General features: G+C 61.1%; 1 protein-coding gene across 1 annotated transcript in view; it reads right to left on the bottom strand.

Annotated features, from left to right (window-relative positions):
- Window positions 1–23,563, bottom strand: part of LOC137466564 (proline-rich protein 12-like) — a 30,915-nt gene that overhangs the window by 6,852 nt on the left and 500 nt on the right. The window contains 16 exon segments of the mRNA XM_068178271.1: window positions 2–76; window positions 2,500–2,821; window positions 4,602–4,732; window positions 8,247–8,363; window positions 10,591–10,771; window positions 10,839–10,932; window positions 14,332–14,582; window positions 14,584–14,843; window positions 17,778–17,914; window positions 17,917–18,070; window positions 18,073–18,123; window positions 18,125–18,176; window positions 18,178–20,891; window positions 20,894–20,940; window positions 20,943–21,012; window positions 21,014–21,175. Coding sequence (XP_068034372.1) covers window positions 2–76; window positions 2,500–2,821; window positions 4,602–4,732; window positions 8,247–8,363; window positions 10,591–10,771; window positions 10,839–10,932; window positions 14,332–14,582; window positions 14,584–14,843; window positions 17,778–17,914; window positions 17,917–18,070; window positions 18,073–18,123; window positions 18,125–18,176; window positions 18,178–20,891; window positions 20,894–20,940; window positions 20,943–21,012; window positions 21,014–21,175 — 4,818 coding nt within the window.

The raw sequence follows: 23,563 nt of genomic DNA, 5'->3' as shown, positions 1-23,563 counted from the left end.
CCAACATCTCCACGTAGCTCCGGTACATTTCCTTCATGGCCCGCGTGTTCAGCACCCGCCCCGGCGGGGGCCCGCTCTGCGGGACACGGCCCCTTTAAGGGGAGGGGCGGCGGCACACGCCCACCCCCCCCCCCCGAAAAGGGGGGAAAACCCCGCCACAAGCCGAGACACACCCCCGTGATAAAGGAGTGTGGGCCCTTTAAGGGAGAGCCATGCCCCTTTGAGTCACACCCTTTTAAGGAAGAGCCACACCCCCTTTGAGTCATGCCCTTTTAAGGAGAGCCACGCCCCTTTGAATCATGCCCTTTTAAGGAAGAGCCACGCCCCCCTTCGAGTCACACCCTTTTAAGGAAGAGCCACGCCCCCTTTGAGTAATGACCTTTTAAGGGAGAACCACGCCCCCTTTGAGTCATGCCCTTTAAGGAAGAGCCACGCCCCCTTTGAGTAATGACCTTTTAAGGGAGAACCACGCCCTCTTTGAGTCATGCCCTTTTAAGGAAGAGCCACGCCCCCTTTGAGTAATGACCTTTTAAGGGAGAACCACGCCCCCTTTGAGTCACACCCTTTTAAGGAAGAGCCACGCCCCCTTGCAGTCATGCCCTTTAAAGGAAGAGCCACGCCCCCTTTGACTCATGCCCTTTTAAGGAAGAGCACGCCCCCTTTGAGTCATGCCCTTTTAAGGGAGAGCCACGCCCCCTTTGAGTCATGCCCTTTTAAGGAAGAGCCACGCCCTTTTAAGGAAGTCACACCCCTTTAAGGAAGAGCCACACCCTTTTAATTGAGCCACGCCCAGAATTTGGACCCACCCCCCCCCATTATCAAGGAGTGGGGTCCCTTTAAATGAGAGCCACGCCCCTTTGAGGGAGAGCCACGCCCCCTCCCCAAAAATGATCCAGAGGGAATTCTGTAAAAGGGGCGTGGTCGCTTTAAGTGGAAGCCACGCCCCTTTATGTGAGAATTCCCTCCCCCAGTTTTGGGGTCCCTCCCCAAATTTTGGGGTCTTGTCCTCAATCTTGGGGTTCCCTTCCCCAATTTCGGGGTCCCCTCCCCAAATTTCCACAGTTCCCTCCCAAATTTTGGGGTCCCACCCCCAAATTCGGGGTCCCCCACCCAAATTCGGGTCCCCCCCTCCTCACTCTAGGACAGACACCCCAAAACTCTCCACGTTTTTGGGTTTCTCCCAAAAAAACCTTCAGGACCCCCCCCCCCCCCCCCCAAAATTTCAGGGGTCCCTCCCCAAATTTTGGGGCATTGTCCTCAAATCTTGGGTTCCCTCCCCAATTTCGGGGTTCCCACCCCAAATTTCAGAGTCCTGTCCCCAAATTTCAGGGTTCCCCCCCAAATCTCAGGGTCCCCCCCAAAATTTCGGGTTCCCCAGCCAATTTCGGGGTTCCCCCCACCCTAAATCTCATGGTCCCCTCCCCCAAATTTTGGCGTCCTCCCCCCAAATTTCGAGTTCCCCTCCTCAATTTCGGGTTCCTCTCCCCAAATTTTGGGTACCCCCCCCCCCGAAATCTCAGGTTCCCCCCTCAAATCCCGAGGTTCCCCCCGAAATTTTGGGTTTCCCCCCAAATTCCGTTGTGTCCCCGTCCCCCCCCCAAATTTCGGATTCCCCCCCACAAATCCTGGGTCCCTCCCCCAAATCCTGGGGTTCCCCCAAATTTTGGGTTCTACCCCCTCTAAATTTTGGGTTCTCCCCCTCTAAATTCCGGGTTCGCCCCCCAAATTTTGGGTTCTCCCCCTGTAAATCCCTGGCTCCCCCCAAATCCCGGGTTCCCCCCCAAATCCCGGAGTTTTCCCCCCGTAGATTTTGGGCTCCTCCCCCCCTCCAAATCCCAGATTTCCCCCCCAAATTTTGGGTTCTCCCCCCCCCAAATCCCGGATTTCCCCCCTCTAAATTCCGGGTTCCCCCCCCCCAAAATTTGGGTTCCTCCCCCCAAATCCCAAATTTCCCCCCCAAATTTTGGGTTCTCCCCCCCAAATTCCAAATTTCCCCCCCAAATTTTGGGTTCTCCCCCCCCCCAAATCCCAAATTTCCCCCCAAATTTTGGGTTCTCCCCCCCCCCAAATCCCAAATTTCCCCCCAAATTCTGGGTTCTCCCCCCCAAATCCCGTATTTCCCCCCCAAATTTTGGGTTCTCCCCCCAAATTTTGGGTTCTCCCCCCCAAATCCCAAATTTCCCCCCCAAATCCCGTATTTCCCCCCCAAATTTTGGGTTCTCCCCCCAAATTTTGGGTTCTCCCCCCCAAATCCCAAATTTCCCCCCCAAATCCTGGATTTCCCCCCCAAATTTTGGGTTCTCCCCCCCCAAATCCCGGATTTCCCCCCCAAATCCTGGATTTCCCCCCAAATTTTGGGTTCTCCCCCCCCAAATCCCAAATTTCCCCCCCAAATTTTGGGTTCTCCCCCCCAAATTTTGGGTTCTCCCCCCCAAATTTTGGTTCTGCCCCCCAAACCCCGGGTCTGTCCCTCCCCGGATTCGGGGTCCCCCCGCTCACCCTCCTCGCTCTGGGCGTCGGGGCTCGACTCCGACTCCGACGTCGTCGCCGCCTCCTTGAGCCATTTTTTCCTCTTTTTGGGGGCGGCTCCGCCTTCACTTTGGGGGGTTTGGTTTGGATTTGGGGGGGCCGGGGGGGGCCCGGGGGGGCCCCGCGGCCGGCGCGGGGGGGGGAGGGGCGGGCTCGCTTTTGGGGGGTTTCTCGGCCTTTTGGGGCTTCTCGGCTTTCGGGGTTTTCTCGGCTTTTTGGGGCTTCTCGGGAGGTTCGGGCCTGGGGGGGGGAGGGGGGTTTGGGGGCGCTGGGTTTGGGGTGGTTTTGTCTCCTGGGGGAGGGCGAGAAAAAACAGGGGGGGGGAGGGGTTAGAGGAGGGGGGGTGTGGCCTGGGGCGCCCAGGTGAGTCCAGGTGTGCCCAGGTGAACCTCCGGTGCCCCCAGGTGTGCCCAGGTGTGCCCCCAGGTTGTGCCCAGGTGTGTCCCCAAGTGACACCAGGTACCCCCAAGGTGTGTCCCCAGGTGTGCCCAGGTATTCCCAAGTGCCCCCAGATGTGCCCAGGTGTGTCCCCAGGTGTGCCCCCAAGTGACACCAGGTACCCCCAAGGTGTGTCCCCAGGTGTGCCCAGGTATCCCCAGATGTTCCCAAGTGCCCCCAGGTGTGCCCAGGTGTGTCCAGTGAGTCCAGGTGTGCCCAGGTGAACCTCCGGTGCCCCCAGGTGTGCCCTGGTGTGCCCCCAGGTGTGCCCAGGTATTCCCAAGTGCCCCCAGGTGTGTCCCCAGGTGTGTCCCCAGGTATCCCCAGATGTTCCCAGGTGCCCCCAGGTGTGCCCTGGTGTGTCCCCAGGTGTACCCAGGTATCCTCAGATGACCCCAGGTGTCCCAGGTGCCCCCAGGTGTGCCCCCAGCTGTCCCAGATGTCCCCAGGTGTGCCCCCAGGTGTCCCCAGATGTTCCCAGGTGTCCTCAAGTGCCCCCAGGTGCTCCCAGGGACCCCAGATGTGTTCCCAAGTGCCCCCAGGTGTCCCCAGGTGTGCCCAGGTGTGTCCCCAGATGTCCCCAGGTCTGTCCCAGGTACCCCCAGGTGTGCCCAGGTGATCCCAGGTGCCCCCAGATGTTCCCAGGTGCCTCCAGTGTGCCCAGGTATCCTCAGATGACCCCAGGTGTGCCCAGGTGTCCCAGGTACCCCCAGGTGTGCCCAGGTACCCCCAGGTGCCCCCAGGTGTGCCCAGGTACCCCGAGCTGTCCCCAGGTTACCCCAGGTGCCCCCAGGTGTGCCCAGGTACCCCCAAGTGTGCCCAGGTACCCCCAGCTGTCCCCCAGGTGCCCCCAGGTGTGCCCAGGTAGCCCCAGACGTCCCCAGGTTATCCCAGGTACCCCCCAGATGCCCCCAGGTTACCCCAGGTGCCCCCAGCTGTCCCCAGCTGTTCCCAGGTGCCCCCAGGTGTGCCCAGGTACCCCCAGGTGCCCCCAGGTGTGCCCACGTGATCCCAGGTACCCCCAGGTGTGCCCAGGTTATCCCAGCTTTCCCCAGGTGTCCCCAGCTGTGCCCAGCTGTCCCCAGGTACCCCCAGCTGTCCCCCATGCCCCCAGGTGCCCCCAGGTGTGCCCAGGTACCCCCAGGTGTGCCCAGGTGTCCCCAGGTGCCCCCAGATGCCCCCAGGTGATCCAGGTACCCCCAGGTGTGCTCAGGTGCCCCCAGGTACCCCCAGCTGTCCCCAGGTGCCCCCAAGTGTGCCCAGGTGATCCCAGGTACCCCCAGCTGTCCCCAGCTGTCCCCAGGTACCCCCAGGTGTGCCCAGGTTATCCCAGGTACCCCCAGGTGCCCCCAGGTGTGCCCAGGTGTCCTCAGGTACCCCCCAGATGTCCCCAGGTGATCCCAGGTGCCCCCAGGTGTGCCCAGGTGTCCTCAGGTACCCCCAGCTGTCCCCAGGTGCCCCCCAGGTACCCCCAGATATGCTCAGGTGCCCCCAGGTGCCCCCAGGTGCCCCCAGGTGTGCCCAGGTGTCCCCAGGTGTGCCCAGGTGCCCCCAGGTGTGCCCAGGTGTCCTCAGGTACCCCCAGATGTCCCCAGGTGATCCCAGGTGCCCCCAGGTGTGCCCAGGTGCCGCACCTGAGGGCCAGCGGGCGGTGCCAGGGTTTCCTGGAGCACACCCTCACGTAATCCTTCTTGTTGACGTTCTCCAGGAACTTCACGTAGAGCCGCTGGTACCTGTGCTTGGCATCCCCAAAATAGCCCAGGTACTGCGGGGGGGCACAAACGGGGGTCAGGGGCACCCCAAACCCTGCACACCCAAATCCTGCGGGGGGGCACAAACGGGGGGTCAGGGGCACCCCAAACCCTGCACACCCCAAATCCCCAAAAAATCCACCCCAAATCCCCAAAAATCCACCCCAAATCCCCCAAAATCCACCCCAAAAGCACAAAAAATCCATCCCAAATTCCCCAAAATCCACCCCAAAATCCTCAAAAATCCCCCCCAAAATATCCCCAAAATCCACAAAAATCCATTCCAAAATCCACCCCAAATTCCCCAAAAATCCACCCCAAAATCCCCAAAAATCCACCCCAAAATCCACCCCAAAATCCCCCAGGGACCCCAAAATTCCCATTTCTGGGGCAGGATTCAACATTTCGGGCAGCGATCTCAGATTTCGGGGTTCTGGGGGAGGGGTCTCCCATCTCCCACCAGTTTAGGGGGTCCCCACAGATTTTGGGGTCATTTTTTGGGGTCTCCCCAGTTTTTGGGGTGCCCCAAAATTCCAGAAGAGGTCCCAAATCCCCCATTTTTAGGGAAATCTTGCTTTTTTGGGGGAAAATCTCACATTTTAGGGGCACACCCCAGGTTTGGGGTGGTGTTTTTTCAGCTCAGGCTTATCCCCACGGGTTTGGGGTTTTTTTTTTTTTGGGTGCCCCCCGGTATTTTTGGGGTCCCCCGGGTGCTTTTTGGGGTGTCTCCAGTTTTGGGGTGCCCCAAAATTCCAGGAAATGTCCCAAATCCCCAATTTTTAGGGAAATCTGGGTGGTTTTGGGGGAAAATCTCACATTTTAGGGGCACACCCCCAGGTTTGGGGTGGTGTTTTTCAGCTCAGGGTTATCCCCATGGGTTTGGGGTTTTTTTTTGGGGTCCCCCGGGTGCTTTTTGGGGTCTCCCCAGTTTTTGGGGTGCCCCAGAATTCCAGGAAAGTTCCCAAATCCCCCATTTTTAGGGAAATCTTGCTTTTTTGGGGGGAAAATCTCAGATTTTAGGGGGCACACCCCAGGTTTGGGGTGGTGTTTTTCAGCTCAGGGTTATCCCCATGGGTTTGGGGTTTTTTTTGGGGTCCCCCGGGCGCTTTTTGGGGTGTCTCCAGTTTTGGGTTGCCCCAAAATTCCAGGAAAGTTCCCAAATCCCCCATTTTTAGGGAAATCTTGCTTTTTGGGGGGAAAAACTCACATTTTAGGGGCACACCCCAGGTTTGGGGTGGAATTTTTCAGCTCAGGCTTATCCCCAGGGGTTTGGGGGTTTTTTTTGGGGTCCCCCGGGTGCTTTTTGGGGTGTCTCCAGTTTTGGGGTGCCCCAAAATTCCAGGAAATGTCCAAAATCCCCCCATTTTAGGGAAATCTGGGTGGTTTTGGGGGAAAAATCTCAGATTTTAGGGGCACACCCCGGGTTTGGGGTGGTGTTTTTCAGCTCAGGGTTATCCCCAGGGTTTGGGGTTTTTTTTGGGGTCCCCCGGGCGCTTTTTGGGGTCTCTCTAGATTTGGGGTGCCCCAAAATTCCAGGAAAGATCCCAAACCCCCATTTTTAAGGAAATCTGGGTGGTTTTGGGGGAAAAATCTCACATTTTAGGGGCACACCCCAGGTTTGGGGTGGTATTTTTCAGCTCAGGGTTATCCCCATGGGTTTGGGGTTTTTTTTGGGGTCCTCCGGGCGCTTTTTGGGGTCTCCCCAGTTTTTGGGGTGCCCCAAAATTCCAGGGAAAGTTCCCAAAATCCCCCATTTTTAGGGAAATCTTGCTTTTTAGGGGGAAAATCTCACATTTTAGGGGCACACCCGGGGTTTGGGGTGGAATTTTTCAGCTCAGGGTTATCCCCACGGCTTTGGGGTTTTTTTTGGGGTCCCCCGGGCGCTTTTTGGGGTCTCCCCAGTTTTTGGGGTGCCCCAAAATTCCAGGAAAGATCCCAAATCCCCCATTTTTAGGGAAATCTTGCTTTTTTGGGAGAAAATCTCACATTTTAGGGGCACACCCCAGGTTTGGGGTGGTGTTTTTCAGCTCAGGGTTATCCCCAGGGGTTTGGGGTTTTTTTTTTGGGGTGCCCCCCGGTATTTTTGGGGTCCCCCGGGTGCTTTTTGGGGTCTCCCCAGTTTTTGGTGTGCCCCAAAATTCCAGGAAAGATCCCAAATCCCCCATTTTAGGGAAATCTGGGTGGTTTTGGGGGGAAAATCTCACATTTTAGGGGCACACCCCAGGTTTGGGGTGGTGTTTTTCAGCTCAGGGTTACCCCATGGGTTTGGGTTTTTTTTGGGGTCCCCCGGGCGCTTTTTGGGGTGTCTCCAGTTTTTAGGGTGCCCCAAAATTCCAGGAAATGTCCCAAATCCCCCATTTTTAGGAAATCTTGCTTTTTTTTGGGGGAAAATCTCACATTTTAGGGGCACACCCCAGGTTTGGGGTGGTGTTTTTCAGCTCGGGGTTATCCCCAGGGGTTTGGGGTTTTTTTTTGGGGTCCCCCGGGCGCTTTTTGGGGTCTCTCTAGATTTGGGGTGCCCCCAAAATTCCAGGAAAGATCCCAAACCCCCATTTTTAAGGAAATCTGGGTGGTTTTGGGGGAAAAATCTCACATTTTAGGGGCACACCCCCAGGTTTGGGGTGGTGTTTTTCAGCGCAGGGTTACCCCATGGGTTTGGGGTTTTTTTTGGGGTCCTCCGGGCGCTTTTTGGGGTCTCCCCAGTTTTTGGGGTGCCCCAAAATTCCAGGAAAGTTCCCAAATCCCCCATTTTTAGGGAAATCTTGCTTTTTAGGGGGAAAATCTCACATTTTAGGGGCACACCCGGGGTTTGGGGTGGAATTTTTCAGCTCAGGGTTATCCCCACGGCTTTGGGGTTTTTTTTGGGGTCCCCCGGGCGCTTTTTGGGGTCTCCCCAGTTTTTGGGGTGCCCCAAAATTCCAGGAAAGGTCCCAAATCCCCCATTTTTAGGGAAATCTTGCTTTTTTTGGGGGAAAATCTCAGATTTTAGGGGCACACCCCAGGTTTGGGGTGGTTGTTTTTCAGCTCAGGATTATCCCCATGGCTTTGGGTTTTTTTTGGGGTCCCCCGGGCGCTTTTTGGGGTCTCCCCAGTTTTTGGTGTGCCCCAAAATTCCAGGAAAGTTCCCAAATCCCCCATTTTTAGGGAAATCTTGCTTTTTTGGGGGAAAATCTCACATTTTAGGGGCACACCCCAGGTTTGGGGTGGTGTTTTTCAGCTCAGGCTTATCCCCACGGGTTTGGGGTTTTTTTTTTTTGGGTGCCCCCGGTATTTTTGGGGTCCCCCGGGTGCTTTTTGGGGTGTCTCCAGTTTTGGGGTGCCCCAAAATTCCAGGAAAGATCCCAAATCCCCCCATTTTTAGGGAAATCTTGCTTTTTGGGGGGGAAAATCTCACATTTTAGGGGCACACCCCGGGTTTGGGGTGGTGTTTTTCAGCTCAGGGTTATCCCCAGGGATTTGGGGTTTTTTTTGGGGGGTGTCCCCGGTATTTTTGGGGTGCCCCGGGTGTTTTTGGGGGGGCCCACTCACGTTGCTGGTGGCGCAGAACTGGCGCTGCCCGTCCTTGATTTCGGGGGTGAATTTCTGCAGCAGCGCCTTCTGCACCCTCCAGATGGGTGGCGGCTCCCGGCCCGTCTGCAGCGCCAGCTGGGGAGATTTGGGGGGTCAGCACCCCAAAATCCACCCCGAATCTGCCCCAAATCCATCCCAAATCCCCCAGACCCATCCAGAGGCATCCAGAGGTACAGAAACCCAAAAATGCCCCCAAAAAGGGGCTTGGTCTGTCTGCAGCGCCAGCTGGGGAGATTTGGGGGTCAGCACCCCAAAATCCACCCCCGAATCCATCCCAAAATCCACCCCGAATCCATCCCAAAATCCACCCCGAATCTGCCCCGAATCCACCCCAAATCCACCCCAAATCCATCCCAAATCCGCCCCGAATTCCCCGGGATTCATCCAGAGCCACAGAAACTCAAAAATCCCCCAAAAAAGGGGCTCGGTCTGTCTGCAGCGCCAGCTGGGGAGATTTGGGGGGTCAGCACCCCAAAATCCACCCCAAAATCCACCCCGAATCCGCCCCAAATCCATCCCAAATCCGCCCCGAATTCCCCAGATTCATCCAGAGGCACAGAAACCCAAAAATCCCCCAAAAAAGGGGCTCGGTCTGTCTGCAGCGCCAGCTGGGGAGATTTGGGGGTCAGCACCCCAAAATCCACCCAGAATCTGCCCCAAATCCACCCCGAATCCCCAAGACCCATCCAGAACCATCCAGAGGTACAGAAACCCAAAAATGCCCCAAAAAAGGGGCTTGGTCTGTCTGCAGCGCCAGCTGGGGAGATTTGGGGGGTCAGCACCCCCAAAATCCACCCCGAATCTGCCCCAAATCCACCCCAAATCCACCCCGAATCCGCCCCAAATCCATCCCAAATCCGCCCCGAATTCCCCAGATTCATCCAGAGGCACAGAAACCCAAAAATCCCCCAAAAAAGGGGCTTGGTCTGTCTGTAGTGCCAGATCCCCCCAGTTCAATCCCAGTTACACTCCAGTTCAATCCCAGTTAAAACTCCAGCTCAATCCCAGTTACACGCCAGTTCAATCCCAGTTAAACTCCAGTTCTGTCCCAGTTAAACTCCAGTTCAATCCCAGTTAAACCCCAGCTCAATCCCAGCTAAACTCCAGCTCAGTCCCAGTTAAACTCCAGTTCTGTCCCAGTTAAACTCTAGCTCCATCCCAGTTAAACTCCAGTTCTGTCCCAGCTCTTTAAGCGCAGTGTCTCCCCGTGCTCCCAGTTCCTTTCCCAATGTCGTGTCCTCACTCCCAGTCCATCCCAGTTCATCCAGTCCAATCCCAGTCCCTCCCAGTCCAATCCCAGTCACTCCCAGTGCCATGTCCTCATTCCCAGTCCATCCCAGTCCATCCCAGTCCAATCCCAGTCCCTCCCAGTCCATCCCAGTTCCATCCCGGTCCCTCCCAGTCCAATCCCAGTCCATCCCAGTCCCTCCCAGTCCCTCCCAGTCCATCCCAGTTCCATCCCAGTCCGTCCCAGTCCCTCCCAGTCCGTCCCAGGGTCACCTTGAGGGCGGGGATGTCCTCCACGCGCACCACGAACTCGTCCCTCTCCCTGAAGATGCCCTCTCCCTGCTCCCTCCCAGTGCCATCTCCTCACTCCCAGTCCCTCCCAGTCCATCCCAGTTCATCCCAGTCCATCCCAGTTCATCCCAGTCCCTCCCAGTTCCATCCCAGTCCATCCCAGTCCCTCCCAGTCCGTCCCAGGGTCACCTTGAGGGCGGGGATGTCCTCCACGCGCACCACGAACTCGTCCCTCTCCCTGAAGATGCCCTCTCCCCGCTGTGCCCCAGTGCCATCTCCTCAACCCCAGTCCATTCCCAGTCCATCCCAGTGACTCCCAGTCCATCCCAGTCCCTCCCAGTTCCATCCCAGTCCATCCCAGTCCCTCCCAGTCCGTCCCAGGATCACCTTGAGGGCGGGGATGTCCTCCACGCGCACCACGAACTCGTCCCTCTCCCTGAAGATGCCCTCTCCCCGCTGTGCCCCAGTGCCATCTCCTCAACCCCAGTCCATTCCCAGTCCATCCCAGTGACTCCCAGTCCATCCCAGTCCCTCCCAGTTCCATCCCAGTCCATCCCAGTCCCTCCCAGTCCCGTCCCAGGGTCACCTTGAGGGCGGGGATGTCCTCCACGCGCACCACGAACTCGTCCCTCTCCCTGAAGATGCCCTCTCCCTGCTCCCTCCCAGTCCTCCCAGTGCCATCTCCTCATTCCCAGTCCATTCCCAGTCCATTCCCAGTCCATCCCAGTTTGTCCCAGTTCCATCCCAGTCCATCCCAGTCCCTCCCAGTCCGTCCCAGGGTCACCTTGAGGGCGGGGATGTCCTCCACGCGCACCACGAACTCGTCCCTCTCCCTGAAGATGCCCTCTCCGCCGCTCTCCTCCTCGTCGCTGGTGTCCCCGCACACGGCGGCCGTTCCCTGTTTCTGGGCCAGGTGCAGCGGCCGCTCCGGCGGCTCCGGCGCCTCCGGCGACGCCCGGGGGGGGCTCGGGGACGCCCCCGGCCCGGCCCCGGCCCCGGCCCCGGCCCCGGCCCCGGGCGGCGGCGGCGAGCCCCGGGGGGGCCGCGGGGGGGGGGGTCGGGCTGGGGGGGGCTCCGGGGGGGCGGGGGGAGGGGGCGGGGGGGGGATCCTCCGGCGGGGGGGCGGCTGTGGGGGGGAAAAACAGAGTCAGACGGGTCCTGGAAGGGGAATAGAAGGGGCATGGGTACCCCAGCAGGTCCTGGAAGGGGAATAGAAGGGGCATGGGTACCCCAGCAGGTGCTGGAAGGGTCATGGGTACCCCAGCAGGTCCTGGAAGGGGCATGGGGAAGGGTCATGGGTACCCCAGCAGGTCCTGGAAGGGTCATGGGTACCCCAGCAGGTCCTGGAAGGGTCATGGGAAGAGTCATGGGTACCCCAGCAGGTGCTGGAAGGGGAATGGAAAGGGTCATGGGTACCCCAGCAGGTCCTGGAAGGGGAATAGAAGGGGCATGGGTACCCCAGCAGGTGCTGGAAGGGTCATGGGTACCCCAGCAGGTCCTGGAAGGGGCATGGGAAGGGTCATGGGTACCCCAGCAGGTCCTGGAAGGGTCATGGGTACCCCAGCAGGTCCTGGAAGGGTCATGGGTACCCCAGCAGGTCCTGGAAGGGTCATGGGAAGAGTCATGGGTACCCCAGCAGGTGCTGGAAGGGGAATGGAAAGGGTCATGGGTACCCCAGCAGGTCCTGGAAGGGGAATGGGAAGGGTCATGGGTACCCCAGCAGGTCCTGGAAGGGGAATGGGAAGGGTCATGGGTACCCCAGCAGGTCCTGGAAGGGTCATGGGTACCCCAGCAGGTCCTGGAAGGGGAATGGGTACCCCAGCAGTCCTGGAAGGGGAATGGGAAGGGCATGGGTACCCCAGCAGGTCCTGGAAGGGTCATGGGTACCCCAGCAGGTGCTGGAAGGGGAATGGGTACCCCAGCAGGTCCTGGAAGGGTCATGGGAAGAGTCATGGGTACCCCAGCAGGTGCTGGAAGGGGGAATGGAAAGGGTCATGGGTACCCCAGCAGGTCCTGGAAGGGGAATGGGAAGGGTCATGGGTACCCCAGCAGGTCCTGGAAGGGGAATGGGAAGGGTCATGGGTACCCCAGCAGGTCCTGGAAGGGGAATGGGTACCCCAGCAGGTGCTGGAAGGGGAATGGAAAGGGTCATGGGTACCCCAGCAGGTCCTGGAAGGGGCATGGGTACCCCAGCAGGTCCTGGAAGGGGAATAGAAGGGTCATGGGTACCCCAGCAGGTCCTGGAAGGGTCATGGGAAGGGTCATGGGTACCCCAGCAGGTCCTGGAAGGGGAATGGGAAGGGTCATGGGTACCCCAGCAGGTCCTGGAAGGGGAACGGGTACCCCAGCAGGTGCTGGAAGGGGAATAGAAGGGTCATGGGTACCCCCAGCAGGTCCTGGAAGGGGAATGGGAAGGGTCATGGCTACCCCAGCAGGTGCTGGAAGGGAAATGGAAAGGGTCATGGCTACCCCAGCAGGTGCTGGAAGGGACATGGGTACCCCAGCAGGTCCTGGAAGGGGAATAGAAGGGTCATGGGTACCCCAGCAGGTCCTGGAAGGGGAATGGAAAGGGGCATGGGTACCCCAGCAGGTCCTGGAAGGGTCATGGGAAGGGTCATGGGTACCCCAGCAGGTCCTGGAAGGGGAATGGGAAGGGTCATGGGTACCCCAGCAGGTCCTGAAGGGGAACGGGTACCCCCAGCAGGTGCTGGAAGGGGAATAGAAGGGTCATGGGTACCCCCAGCAGGTCCTGGAAGGGGGAATGGGAAGGGTCATGGCTACCCCAGCAGGTCCTGGAAGGGAAATGGAAAGGGTCATGGCTACCCCAGCAGGTGCTGGAAGGGACATGGAAGGGTCCTGGAAGGGTCATGGATACTCCAGCAGGTCCTGGAAGGGGCATGGAAAGGTCCTGGAAGGCGCATGGGTACCCCAGCAGGTCCTGGAAGGTCCCTATGCACCCCTATGAATCAATGGCAGGTCCTGGAAGGTCCCTATGAACCCTTGGCAGGTCCTGGCAGGGGCACCATGAATCCCTGGAAGGTCCTGCAGGTCCTTATGAAGCCCTGGAAGGTCCTGGCAGGTCCCTATGAATCCCTGGAGGCTCTCTATGGATCCTGGCAGGTCCCCATGAAGCCATGGCAGGTCCTGGAAGGTCACCATGAACCCCTGAAATGTCCTCATGAACCCCTGGAAGGTCTTGGAAGGTTCCTGGAAACCCTTGGTAGGTCCATATGTGGGTCCTGGAAGGTTGCTATGAACCCTGGCAGATCCTGGAAGGATCTTGGGAACCCCTGGAAGGTCCCTATGAATCAATGGAAGGTCCTGGAAGGTCACCATGAAGCCCTGGATGGTCCTGGAAGGTTTCTAGAAACCCCTGGATATTCTTTATGGGTCCTGGCAGGTCCCTATGAACACCTGGAAGGTCCTGGAAGGTCCATATGAACCCTTGGAATGTCGCTATGGGTCCTGGCAGGTCCCTATGAGCCCTTGGCAGGTCCTGGCAGGTCCCTATGAACCCTTGGTAAGTCCTGGCAGCTCCCTATGAAGCCCTGGCAGGTCCTGGCAGCTCCCTATGAAGCCCTGGCAGGTCCTGGCAGGTCCCTATGAAGCCCTGGCAGCTCCTAGAAGCTCCCTGTGAACCCCTGGCAGCTCCCTATGAACCCCTGGCAGGTCCTGGCAGGTCCCTATGAAGCCCTGGCAGCTCCTAGAAGCTCCCTGTGAACCCCTGGCAGCTCCATACGAACCCCTGGCAGGTCCTGGCAGGTTGCTCTGAAGCCCTGGCAGGTCCTGGCAGCTCCCTATGAACCCCTGGCAGGTCCTGGCAGTTCCCTATGAAGCCCCAGCAGGTCCTGGCAGGTTGCTCTGAAGCCCTGGCAGGTCCTGGCAGGTCCCTATGAACCCCTGGCAGGTCCTAGAAGCTCCCTGTGAACCCCTGGCAGGTCTCTATGAACCCCTGGCAGGTCCTGGCAGGTCCCTATGAACCCCTGGCAGGTCCTGGCAGCTCTCACCGTGCGCCTCGGGGGGCTCCCTGCGCTCGGGGGGCTCGTCCAGCGCCGAGATGGCCGAGCTGATGCTCTTCTGCAGGTCCTGGCAGGTCCCTATGAACCCCGGGCAGGTCCTGGCAGGTCTCTATGAACCCCTGGCAGGTCCTGGCAGCTCCCTGTGAACCCCTGGCAGGTCCTGGCAGGTCCCTATGAACCGCTGGCAGCTCCTAGAAGCTCCCTGTGAACCCCTGGCAGGTCCCTATGAACCCCTGGCAGGTCCTGGCAGGTCGCTCTGAACCCCTGGCAGGTCCTGGCAGCTCCTTATGAATCCCTGGCAGCTCCTAGAAGCTCCCTGTGAACCCCTGGCAGCTCCCTGTGAACCCCTGGCAGCTCCCTGTGAACCCCTGGCAGGTCCTGGCAGCTCCCTGTGAACCCCTGGCAGGTCCCTATGAAGCCCTGGCAGGTCCTGGCAGGTCCCTATGAACCCCTGGCAGGTCCTGGCAGGTCGCTCTGAACCCCTGGCAGGTCCTGGCAGCTCTCACCGTGCGCCTCGGGGGGCTCCCTGCGCTCGGGGGGCTCGTCCAGCGCCGAGATGGCCGAGCTGATGCTCTTCTGCAGGTCCTGGTTCTTGCTGACCGAGTCCTCCTCGTCGCTGGAGAACGAGGGCAGCGTCTCCAGGTTCCTCTTGAGCTCCTCGTCCAGGCGCTTGCAGGGCGACGGGCACGCCATCACCAGCCCCTCGCCCTCGCCGCCCTCCAGGGGCCCCCCCCAGCACGCCGGCGGCGAAGCCCTGCGCCGCGCCCGCCTTGGGGGGCTTGCAGGGGCTGCCGGGCGGCGGCTGCCGCTTGCCCGACTTGAGGAAGTCCAGGAAGGAGGCCATGAAGCCCGACTTCACCTCGGGCTGCTTCTCCTCGGCCTCGCGCAGCCGCTGCTTGGCGCGGCTCTGCGACGGCGACGGCTCCGGCGGCGCCTCCGGGAACGGCCCCGGCGCGCCGGGAACGGGGACGGGGCCGGGCACGGGAGAGGGCTCCGGCTTGGACACGGCCAGCTTGATCTGCGGGGGGGAATAAAAGAGGATTACTGGTGTGTACTGGTTTGTACTGGTTTGTACTGGACGCATTGATCCATCCATGGACACGGCCAGTTTGATCTGCGGGGGGAGAAAAGGGGTTACTGGTTTGTACTGGTTTGTACTGGGACACTCTGACCCATCCATGACCCCCCATGGACATGGCCAGCTTGATCTGCGGGGGGAAAAGAGGGTTACTGGTTTGTACTGGTTTGTACTGGGATACCCTGACCCATCCATGACCCCCCATGGACATGGCCAGCTTGATCTGCAGGGGGAGAAAAGGGGGTTACTGGTTTGTACTGGTTTGTACTGGTTTGTACTGGGATACCCTGATCCATCCATGGACACGGCCAGTTTGATCTGTGGGGGGAGTAAAGGGGTTACTGGTTTGTACTGGTTTGTACTGGTTTGTACTGGGACACGCTGATCCAACTGTCACCACCCCATGGACACAGCCAGTTTGATCTGGGGGGCTCAGGAGGCTCCAGTTTGGACCAGTTTGGACCAGTATGGACCAGTATGGACCAGTTTGGACCAGTATGGATCAGTATGGACCAGTTTGGACCAGTTTGGATCAGTATGGACCAGTATGGACCAGTACGGACCAGTATGGGCCAGTATGGACCAGTTTGGACCAGTATGGACCAGTATGGACCCAGTTTGGACCAGTATGGACCAGTTTAGACCAGTAGGGACCAGTATGGACCAGTTACCCCCAGTGACCCCTCCTCAACCCCCTTGGACACACTCATTGTGATCTGCGGGGGGGGACCCCAATTTTGGGGAATTTTGGATCATTCTGAGAACCCCAAAGCCCTCAAAACCCCCCCAAATCCCAATTTTGGGGAATTTTGGATCATTCTGAGAACCCCAAACCCCTCAAAACTCCAATTTTGGGTCACTTTGGACCATTCTGAGCACACAAAACTCCCCCAAACCTCCCAAAACCCCAATTTTGGGGAATTTTGGATCATTCTGAGAACCCCAAAGCCCTCAAAACCCCCAAACCCCAATTTTGGGGAATTTTTGATCATTCTGAGAACCCCAAAGCCCTCAAAACCCCCCAAACCCCAATTTTGGGGAATTTTGGATCATTCTGAGAACCCCAAAAGGCCCTCAAAACCCCCCAAACCCCAATTGTGGGTCACATTGGACCATTCTGAGCACACTTAAAACCCAAAACCCCCCAATTTTGGATCATTTTGGGACCATTCTGAGAACACTTGAACCCCAAAACCCCGATTTTGGGGAATTTTGGGACCATCCCAAGCACACCAAACCCCCCAAAACCCTGATTTTGGGGAATTTTGGATCATTCTGAGCACACTTAAACCCCAAATCCCCAATTTTGGGTCACTTTGGACCATCCTGAGCACCCCAAATCTCCCCAAAACCCCAATTTTGGGGAATTTTGGATCATTCTGAGCACACTTAAACCCCAATTTTGGGTCACTTTGGGACCAACCTGAGCACACCAAACTCCCCCAAACCCCCGAAAACCCCCAATTTTGGGTCACTTTGGACCCATTCTGAGCACCCCAAATCTCCCCATTCTGAGCACACCAAACCCCCCAAAACCCTGATTTTGGGGAATTTTGGATCATTCTGAGCACACTTAAACCCAAATCCCCAATTTTGGGTCACTTTGGACCAACCTGAGCACACCAAACTCCCCAAACCCCCGGAAAACCCCAATTTTGGGTCACTTTGGACCATTCTTGAGCACACCAAATCTCCCCAAAACCCCAATTTGGACCATTCTGAGCACACCAAATCTCCCCAAAACCCCAATTTTTGGGGAATTTTGGACATCCTGAGCATCCCTTAAACCCCAAAACCCCAATTTTGGGTCACTTTGGACCATCCTGAGCACCCCAAATCCCCCCAAACCCCCCAAAACCCCAATTTTGGACCATTCTGAGCACACTTAAACCCCAAAACCCCAATTTTGGGTCACTTTGGACATTCTGAGCACCCCAAACCCCCCAAAACCGCGATTTTTTTGGTCATTTTGGACCATCCGAGCACACCAAACCCCCCAAACCCCAATTCTGGGTCATTTTAGGACCATTTTGAAGCACATTTAAACCCCCAAACCCCAATTTGGGGTCATTTCGGGACCATCCCGAGCACACCAAACCCCCCAAAACCCCGATTTTGGGTCATTTCGGACCATCCCGAGCACACCAAACCCCCCCAAACCCCGATTTTGGGTCATTTCGGACCATCCCGAGCACACCAAACACCCCAAAAACCCCAATTTTGGGTCATTTTGACCATTCCGAGCACACCAAACCCCCAAAAAACCCGATTTTTGGTCATTTTGGACCATCCCGAGCACACCAAACCCCCAAACACCAATTCTGGGTCATTTTAGGACCATTTGAAGCACATTTAACCCCCCCCAAACCCCAATTTTGGGGTCATTTCGGGACCATCCCGAGCACACCAAACCCTCCAAACCCCAATTTTGGGTCACTTTGGGACCATCCCAAGCACACCAAACCCCCCCAAACCCCAATTTGGGTCATTTTGGACCATCCCGAGCACACCAAACCCCCCCAAACCCTGATTTTGGGTCATTTAGGACCATTTGAAGCACATTTAACCCCCCAAACCCCAATTTGGGGTCATTTCGGGACCATCCCGAGCACACCAAACCCCCCAAACCCCAATTTTGGGTCACTTTGGGACCATCCCAAGCACACCAAACCCCCCCAACCCCAATTTGGGGTCATTTTGGACCATCCCAAGCACACCAAACCTCCCCAAACCCCGATTTTTTGGTCATTTTTGGACCATCCCGAGCACACCAAACACACCAAAACCCCGATTTTGGTCATTTTGGACCATCCCGAGCACACCAAACCCCCCCAAACCCCGATTTCGGGTCATTTTAGGACCACACCCTCTCACCTTGAGCGGCCGGAGCGGCTCCATCCCCTCTCCGTCCTCCGCGCCCTTCTTGCCCCGTCCCCTGCCCCGGCCCCGCGGCCTCTTGGCTCCCTCGGGGAAGCCGGGCGGCTCCAGGGGCCGGATCCTCGGCCTGCCCCGGGCCGGGGGGGCCCTTCCCGCTTGGGCTTGGTGGGTTTGCGGCCGCGCTTCTTGGGAGCGGGGTGGGCGCCGGGGTGGGGACAGAAGTCGATGTCGCCCATGGGGGTGAGAGGTGGCCGGCGGCAGCTGGAGATGAGGTCGGGCAGCAGGTCCGGAGCCGCCGCGAGTTCAGGCGGATGTCGGCGGGCACGTCGGCTTTATCCTCGTCGTCCCTCGAACTCGTACTCCTGCGCGTAGGTTTTTTTGGGGGGTGGGAAGGGGGTCCCGCTTGCGCAGCAGGTGGAAGGATGACGTTTTCAGCAGCTTCTTGGGTTTGGAGGAGCAGAATAAAGGGGTGCTGAGAGGCGGGGGAGGGGGTTTGGGACCCCCGTCGCCGGTGCTCTGGATTAAGCCCAGCGGTTCCGCGTTCACCGTGGAGGGCAACTCGTGCTTGGGGGGCTCCAGCCCCAGCTGGGGGGGTCCCCAGCGGCCCCCCCCGTCCTGCGGGCAGAACGAGGGGTAGCTCTGCCCATATCGTAGGGAGGGGGCGGTTTCATCCCCTCGGGCCGCGCCTCCAGCCCGGCGGTGTTGGCGCTGCCTTCCTCCTCCTCCTCCTCGCTGGGCTTGGGGAAATCCTCGGGCGGGGGGGCCGAACATGTCCTCCATGCCGGGGAAGAAGCCGCGGTCCTCGTCCTGCAGCAGAGCGTCCGGGAAGCAGATGGAGGTGAGGGGCACGAAACGCCCCTTGCCCCCCGCGGGGCTCCCCCCTTCCGAAAACTGGTCCTTGGCTTCGGGGGGCACGGCCGGGACCCCCCCCTCGGGGTCCAGCAGGTGCCCAGGTGGTCCCTGCACGCCCGCGCTCTGCCCCAGGTGCGGTTCCAAGCCCAAGGGGGGCTCCAAGAAGTCCTGGATTTCCTGGGGAGGGGGCAACACCTCCATGGAGTCGGGGGGCAGCGGCGGCGGGGCCTGGGGGTCCAGCCCTTGCGAGCGCACCTGGTGCAGGTGAGCTTCCAGCAGCAGCTGCGGGGACGGGGCGGCCGGAGGGGCCGGGGCGGCCGAGGGGGCGGCGGGGGGGCGGCGGAGGAGGCGGCGGCGGGGGCGGCATCCTCTGCTGCTCCAGCAGGTGAACGTCCAGCGGGGCCTCGCCTTGGGCCGGGCGTGCAGCTGGCTCTGGGTGTGGGTGAGCACCGAGGGCAGCAGCGACCCCCCCAGCTCCGGGGAGGGGTCCAGCAGGAGGTTGTGGGGCTCCAGCGGGGGCCCCTCGCCCACCAGCCGCCCGTGCTCGGGGGTTTTGGGCAGGTACGAGTGCGGCGGCGGCGGCTGGCCCAGCTCCTTGCCGCCGGACAGGTGCTCGGGCGGCTTCTTCAGCTCGTACGTGTCCAGCGTGGGCGGCGGCTGGTGGCCGTAGTGGACCACCGAGGTGGCCGCCACCTCCGCCCCCCTCCTCCTCCGCTGGCCCCCCGGAATTCTTTGCCTCTCTCCGGCTTCTTCTTCTCCTTGAGCAGCGCCAGCTCCAGCGGCGCCTCCAGGTTGGAGTTGGGCCGGATGACGCTCTGCAGCTGGTAGCGCTCCTCCTTGCCCAGCGCCCCGCCGTAGCCCCCCAGAGTTTTGGGGCGCTCCTCGCAGCCCCCCAGCCCTTCTCGGGGCGGGCTGGGCGCCTGCAGCAGGTGCTGGATCAGGAAATCCTCGTCCTCGCTGCGCTCCGCCGCCAGCAGCTCCGCCTCGCCTTTGGCCCCCTTGCCGAAACTCGGGGGTGCCCCCGGCGGGGCGGGGGGCGGCTGCCGCTCGAGCCCCCCCGCCCGGAGCAGCCCCGTAGCCTGCGGGGCCATGAAGGACGGCGACAGCACCGAGCCCAGGTACTTCTGCGACTGGCCCGGGGACGCGCCGCTCTGCGGCCGGGCGGCCGGCGGCGACTGCAGCGGGCGGATGATGGGCGACGGGCTGGACCCCCCCAGGCCGGCGTAGGGCAGCGGCGGCCCGGGCATGGCGGGCGAGTGGCCGGTGCTGTAGGTCAGCGAGGGCTGGCGGTGGGCAAGCCCTGCGAGGGGGGCCGGCGGCCCGTAGCCCCCCGCTTGTCCCCCCTCGGGCTGGACGCCGTAGGGCAACGCCTGCAGCTGCTCGGGCGAGTAGGTGCCCGCGCCTGCTTGACGCAGGGCTGTAGCCCCCCTTGCCCGCCGGCTTGCCCCCCGCCCTGGTAGCCGCCGGCTTTGCCGCCCATGTCCCCCCCCTGCCCTCGCTGAACCCCGCCGCGGGCTGCGCCGCCCCCGCCAGGCTTTGGGGCGCCCCGGGCGCGTTGTAGCCGGGGGCTCCCCCCATGGCTAGCAGGCTCTGCGGGGGCTGGCCCGGCGAGTAGGCCGGCGACTGGCTGGCGATGACGGAGCTGGGCTTGGGCGTGCTGGGCGTGTAGCTGCTCTGGCACTTGGGCGTGTTGGTGGAGCGCGGCGGCTGCCGCGACGCGAGTAGCTCTTGGACTTGCCGCCGTTGCCGCCGCCCCGCGCCGCCGTTGCCCGCCGCGCCGGCGGCGCCGCCGGAGTAGCCCGGCGACTGGATGATGGGCCGTAGCCCGGCTCGGGCGCGGCGCGGCGGGCGCGGCCTTGGGGGGCTGACTGCGAGCCCTCGGAGCTGGCGGGCGACCTGCTCGCCCAGCGGGCTGCAGGACAGCGGGGCGCGGTGAGCGGGCACCTGCTGGTAGGAGCCGCCGCAGCTCAGGTAGTGCTGCAAGCCCGGCGCCGGCGGCAACTGCGGCTGTGCCGCGCCGGGCCGCTGGTAGTGCATGATGACGCTGTCCTGTCGCGATATGGCGCGATCGCCGCCGCCCGCCGCGTTGGCGCCGCCGAAAACGGGCGCGTTGTAGAGCTGAGGGGGCTGCTCGGTGGCGGCCAGCAGGTTGAACTGGGACGAACAGGGAGCGGGCCGGTACGGAGGGGTCTGGGCGGGCAGCGCCGAGCCCAGCACGGCCGAGCCCAGGCGGTCGAAGCCCAGCGAGGAGGGCACGGCGGGGCCTGCGTGGGGTTGATGTGCACAGCGGGGTCGTGGGGGGACAGCAGCCGTTGGAGCCGGGGCTGAAGGCGGCCTCGGGGAGGCTCAGCGGGGATCCCACCGGGAAGCTGCGGCCAGCCGAAGGACGCCGGGTGCTGGTAGGGGGCCGAGCGCCGACGAGGACGGAAGGTGCCCGAGCCGGGAAGGGCTCCCGAGATGAAGAGTTCGGCCGGAGCTGGAGTGTGCATGGCTGCCGAGGGGCGAAACGACGGGGTGAGGGCGCGGGAGAGAGGGGAAGGGGACTGGGGGAGCGGGGGCACCCAGGAGACAGCCCCAGGGGGAGTGGGGACACCCAGGTACACGTGGGGACCCTATTTGAGGAGGGGGGACACCCCCAGGGTGGACTGGGGGACACCCAGGTACAAGTGGGGACCCCATTAGGGTAGTGGGGACACCCCCAGGGGGAGTGGGGGACACCCAGGTACACGTGGGGACCCATTAGGGTAGGGGGGACAGCGCCTGGGGTGAGTGGGGGACACCCAGGTACAAGTGGGGACCCTATTGGGGAGGGGGGATACCCCCAGGGGGAGTGGGGACACCCAGGTACACGTGGGGACCCCATTAGGGTAGGGGGGACACCCCCAGGGTGAGTGGGGACACCCAGGCACAAGTGGGGACCCCATTTGGGGAGGGGGGCAACAGCCTTGGGCAGAGTGGGGACACTCCTGGGGTCCTCTCCCCAAATGGGTTCCCCACTTGTCACCCTGGTACTAGTGGGGACCCCATTTGGGGAGGGGGGACACCCCCAGGGTGAGTGGGGACACCCAGGTACACGTGGGGACCCTATTTGAGGAGGGGGGACACCCCCAGGGTGAGTGGGGGTCACCCAGGTACAAGTGGGGACCCCATTAGGGTAGGGGGGACACCCCCAGGGTGAGTGGGGACACCCAGGTACACGTGGGGACCCCATTAGGGTAGGGGGGACAGCCCCGGGTGAGTGGGGACACCCAGGTACACGTGGGGACCCTATTGGGGAGGGGGCAACAGCCTTGGGCAGAGTGGGGACACTCCTGGGGTCCTCTCCCCAAATGGGGTCCCACTTGTCACCCTGGTACAAACGGGGACCCCATTTGAGGAGGGGGGGACACCCCCAGGGGGAGTGGGGACACCCAGGTACACGTGGGGACCCCATTAGGGTAGGGGGGACACCCCCAGGGGGAGTGGGGTCACCCAGGTACACGTGGGGACCCCATTAGGGTAGGGGGGACACCCCCAGGGGGAGTGGGGACACCCAGGTACACGTGGGGACCCATTAGGGTAGGGGGGACACCCCCAGGGGGAGTGGGGACACCCAGGTACACGTGGGGACCCCATTAGGGTAGGTGGGACACCCCCAGGGTGAGTGGGGACACCCAGTACACGTGGGGACCCTATTTGGGGAGGGGGCAACAGCCTTGGGCAGAGTGGGGACACTCCTGGGGTCCTCTCCCAAAATGGGGTCCCCACTTGTCACCCTGGTACAAGTGGGGACCCCATTTGGGGAGGGGGGACACCCCCGGGGTGAGTGGGGGACACCCAGGCACAAGTGGGGACCCCATTAGGGTAGGGGGGACACCCCCAGGGTGAGTGGGGGACACCCAGGTACATGTGGGGACCCATTTGGGGAGGGGGGACACCCCCCAGGGGAGTGGGGACACCCAGGTACACGTGGGGACCCCATTAGGGTAGGGGGGACACCCCCCAGGGTAAGTAGGGGTCACCCAGGTACACGTGGGGACCCTATTTGGGGAGGGGGGACACCCCCAGGGTGACTGGGGGTCACCCAGGTACAAGTGGGGACCCCTTAGGGTAGTGGGGACACCCCCAGGGTGACTGGGGGTCACCAGGTACAAGTGGGGACCCCATTAGGGTAGGGGGGACACCCCCCAGGGTAAGTGGGGACACCCAGGTACACGTGGGGACCCCATTAGGGTAGGGGGGGACACCCCAGGGTGAGTGGGGACACCCAGGTACACGTGGGGACCCTATTTGGGGAGGGGGCAACAGCCCTTGGGCAGAGTGGGGGACACTCCTGGGGTCCTCTCCCCAAATGGGGTCCCCACTTGTCACCCTGGTACAAACGGGGACCCCATTTGAGGAGGGGGGACACCCCCAGGGGGAGTGGGGACACCCAGGTACACGTGGGGACCCCATAGGGTAGGTGGGACACCCCCAGGGTGAGTGGGGGACACCCAGGTACAAGTGGGGACCCCATTAGGGTAGGGGGGACACCCCTGGGGTGACTGGGGGACACCCAGGTACACGTGGGACCCCCCCCAGGGGTAAATGGGGACACCCCCAGGGTGAGTGGGGACACCCAGGTACATGTGGGGACACCCATTAGGGTAGGGGGGACACCCCCAGGGTGAGTGGGGACACCCAGGTACATGTGGGGACCCCATTAGGGTAGGGGGGACACCCCCAGGGTGAGTGGGGACACCCAGGTACAAGTGGGGACCCCCCCAGGGGTAAATGGGGACACCCCCAGGGTGAGTGGAGACCCCTGGGGTAAGGAGAAGGAGCCTGGGCTAAGTTGGGACCCCCTCAGTGCAGAACAAACCCCACGAAGACAAAATCAGGACCCCCACCCAGTGAGAAATAAATTAAAACCCTCCCCAAAACCAGGGCAGCATAAAGAGCCCCCCCAAAAA

The sequence above is a fragment of the Anomalospiza imberbis genome, unplaced genomic scaffold (genome assembly GCF_031753505.1).
Source record: "Anomalospiza imberbis isolate Cuckoo-Finch-1a 21T00152 unplaced genomic scaffold, ASM3175350v1 scaffold_287, whole genome shotgun sequence".
NCBI classification, from domain to species: domain Eukaryota; kingdom Metazoa; phylum Chordata; class Aves; order Passeriformes; family Viduidae; genus Anomalospiza; species Anomalospiza imberbis.
Note: the sequence above shows the minus strand (reverse complement) of the source record. Positions and strands in the feature narration are given on the sequence as shown.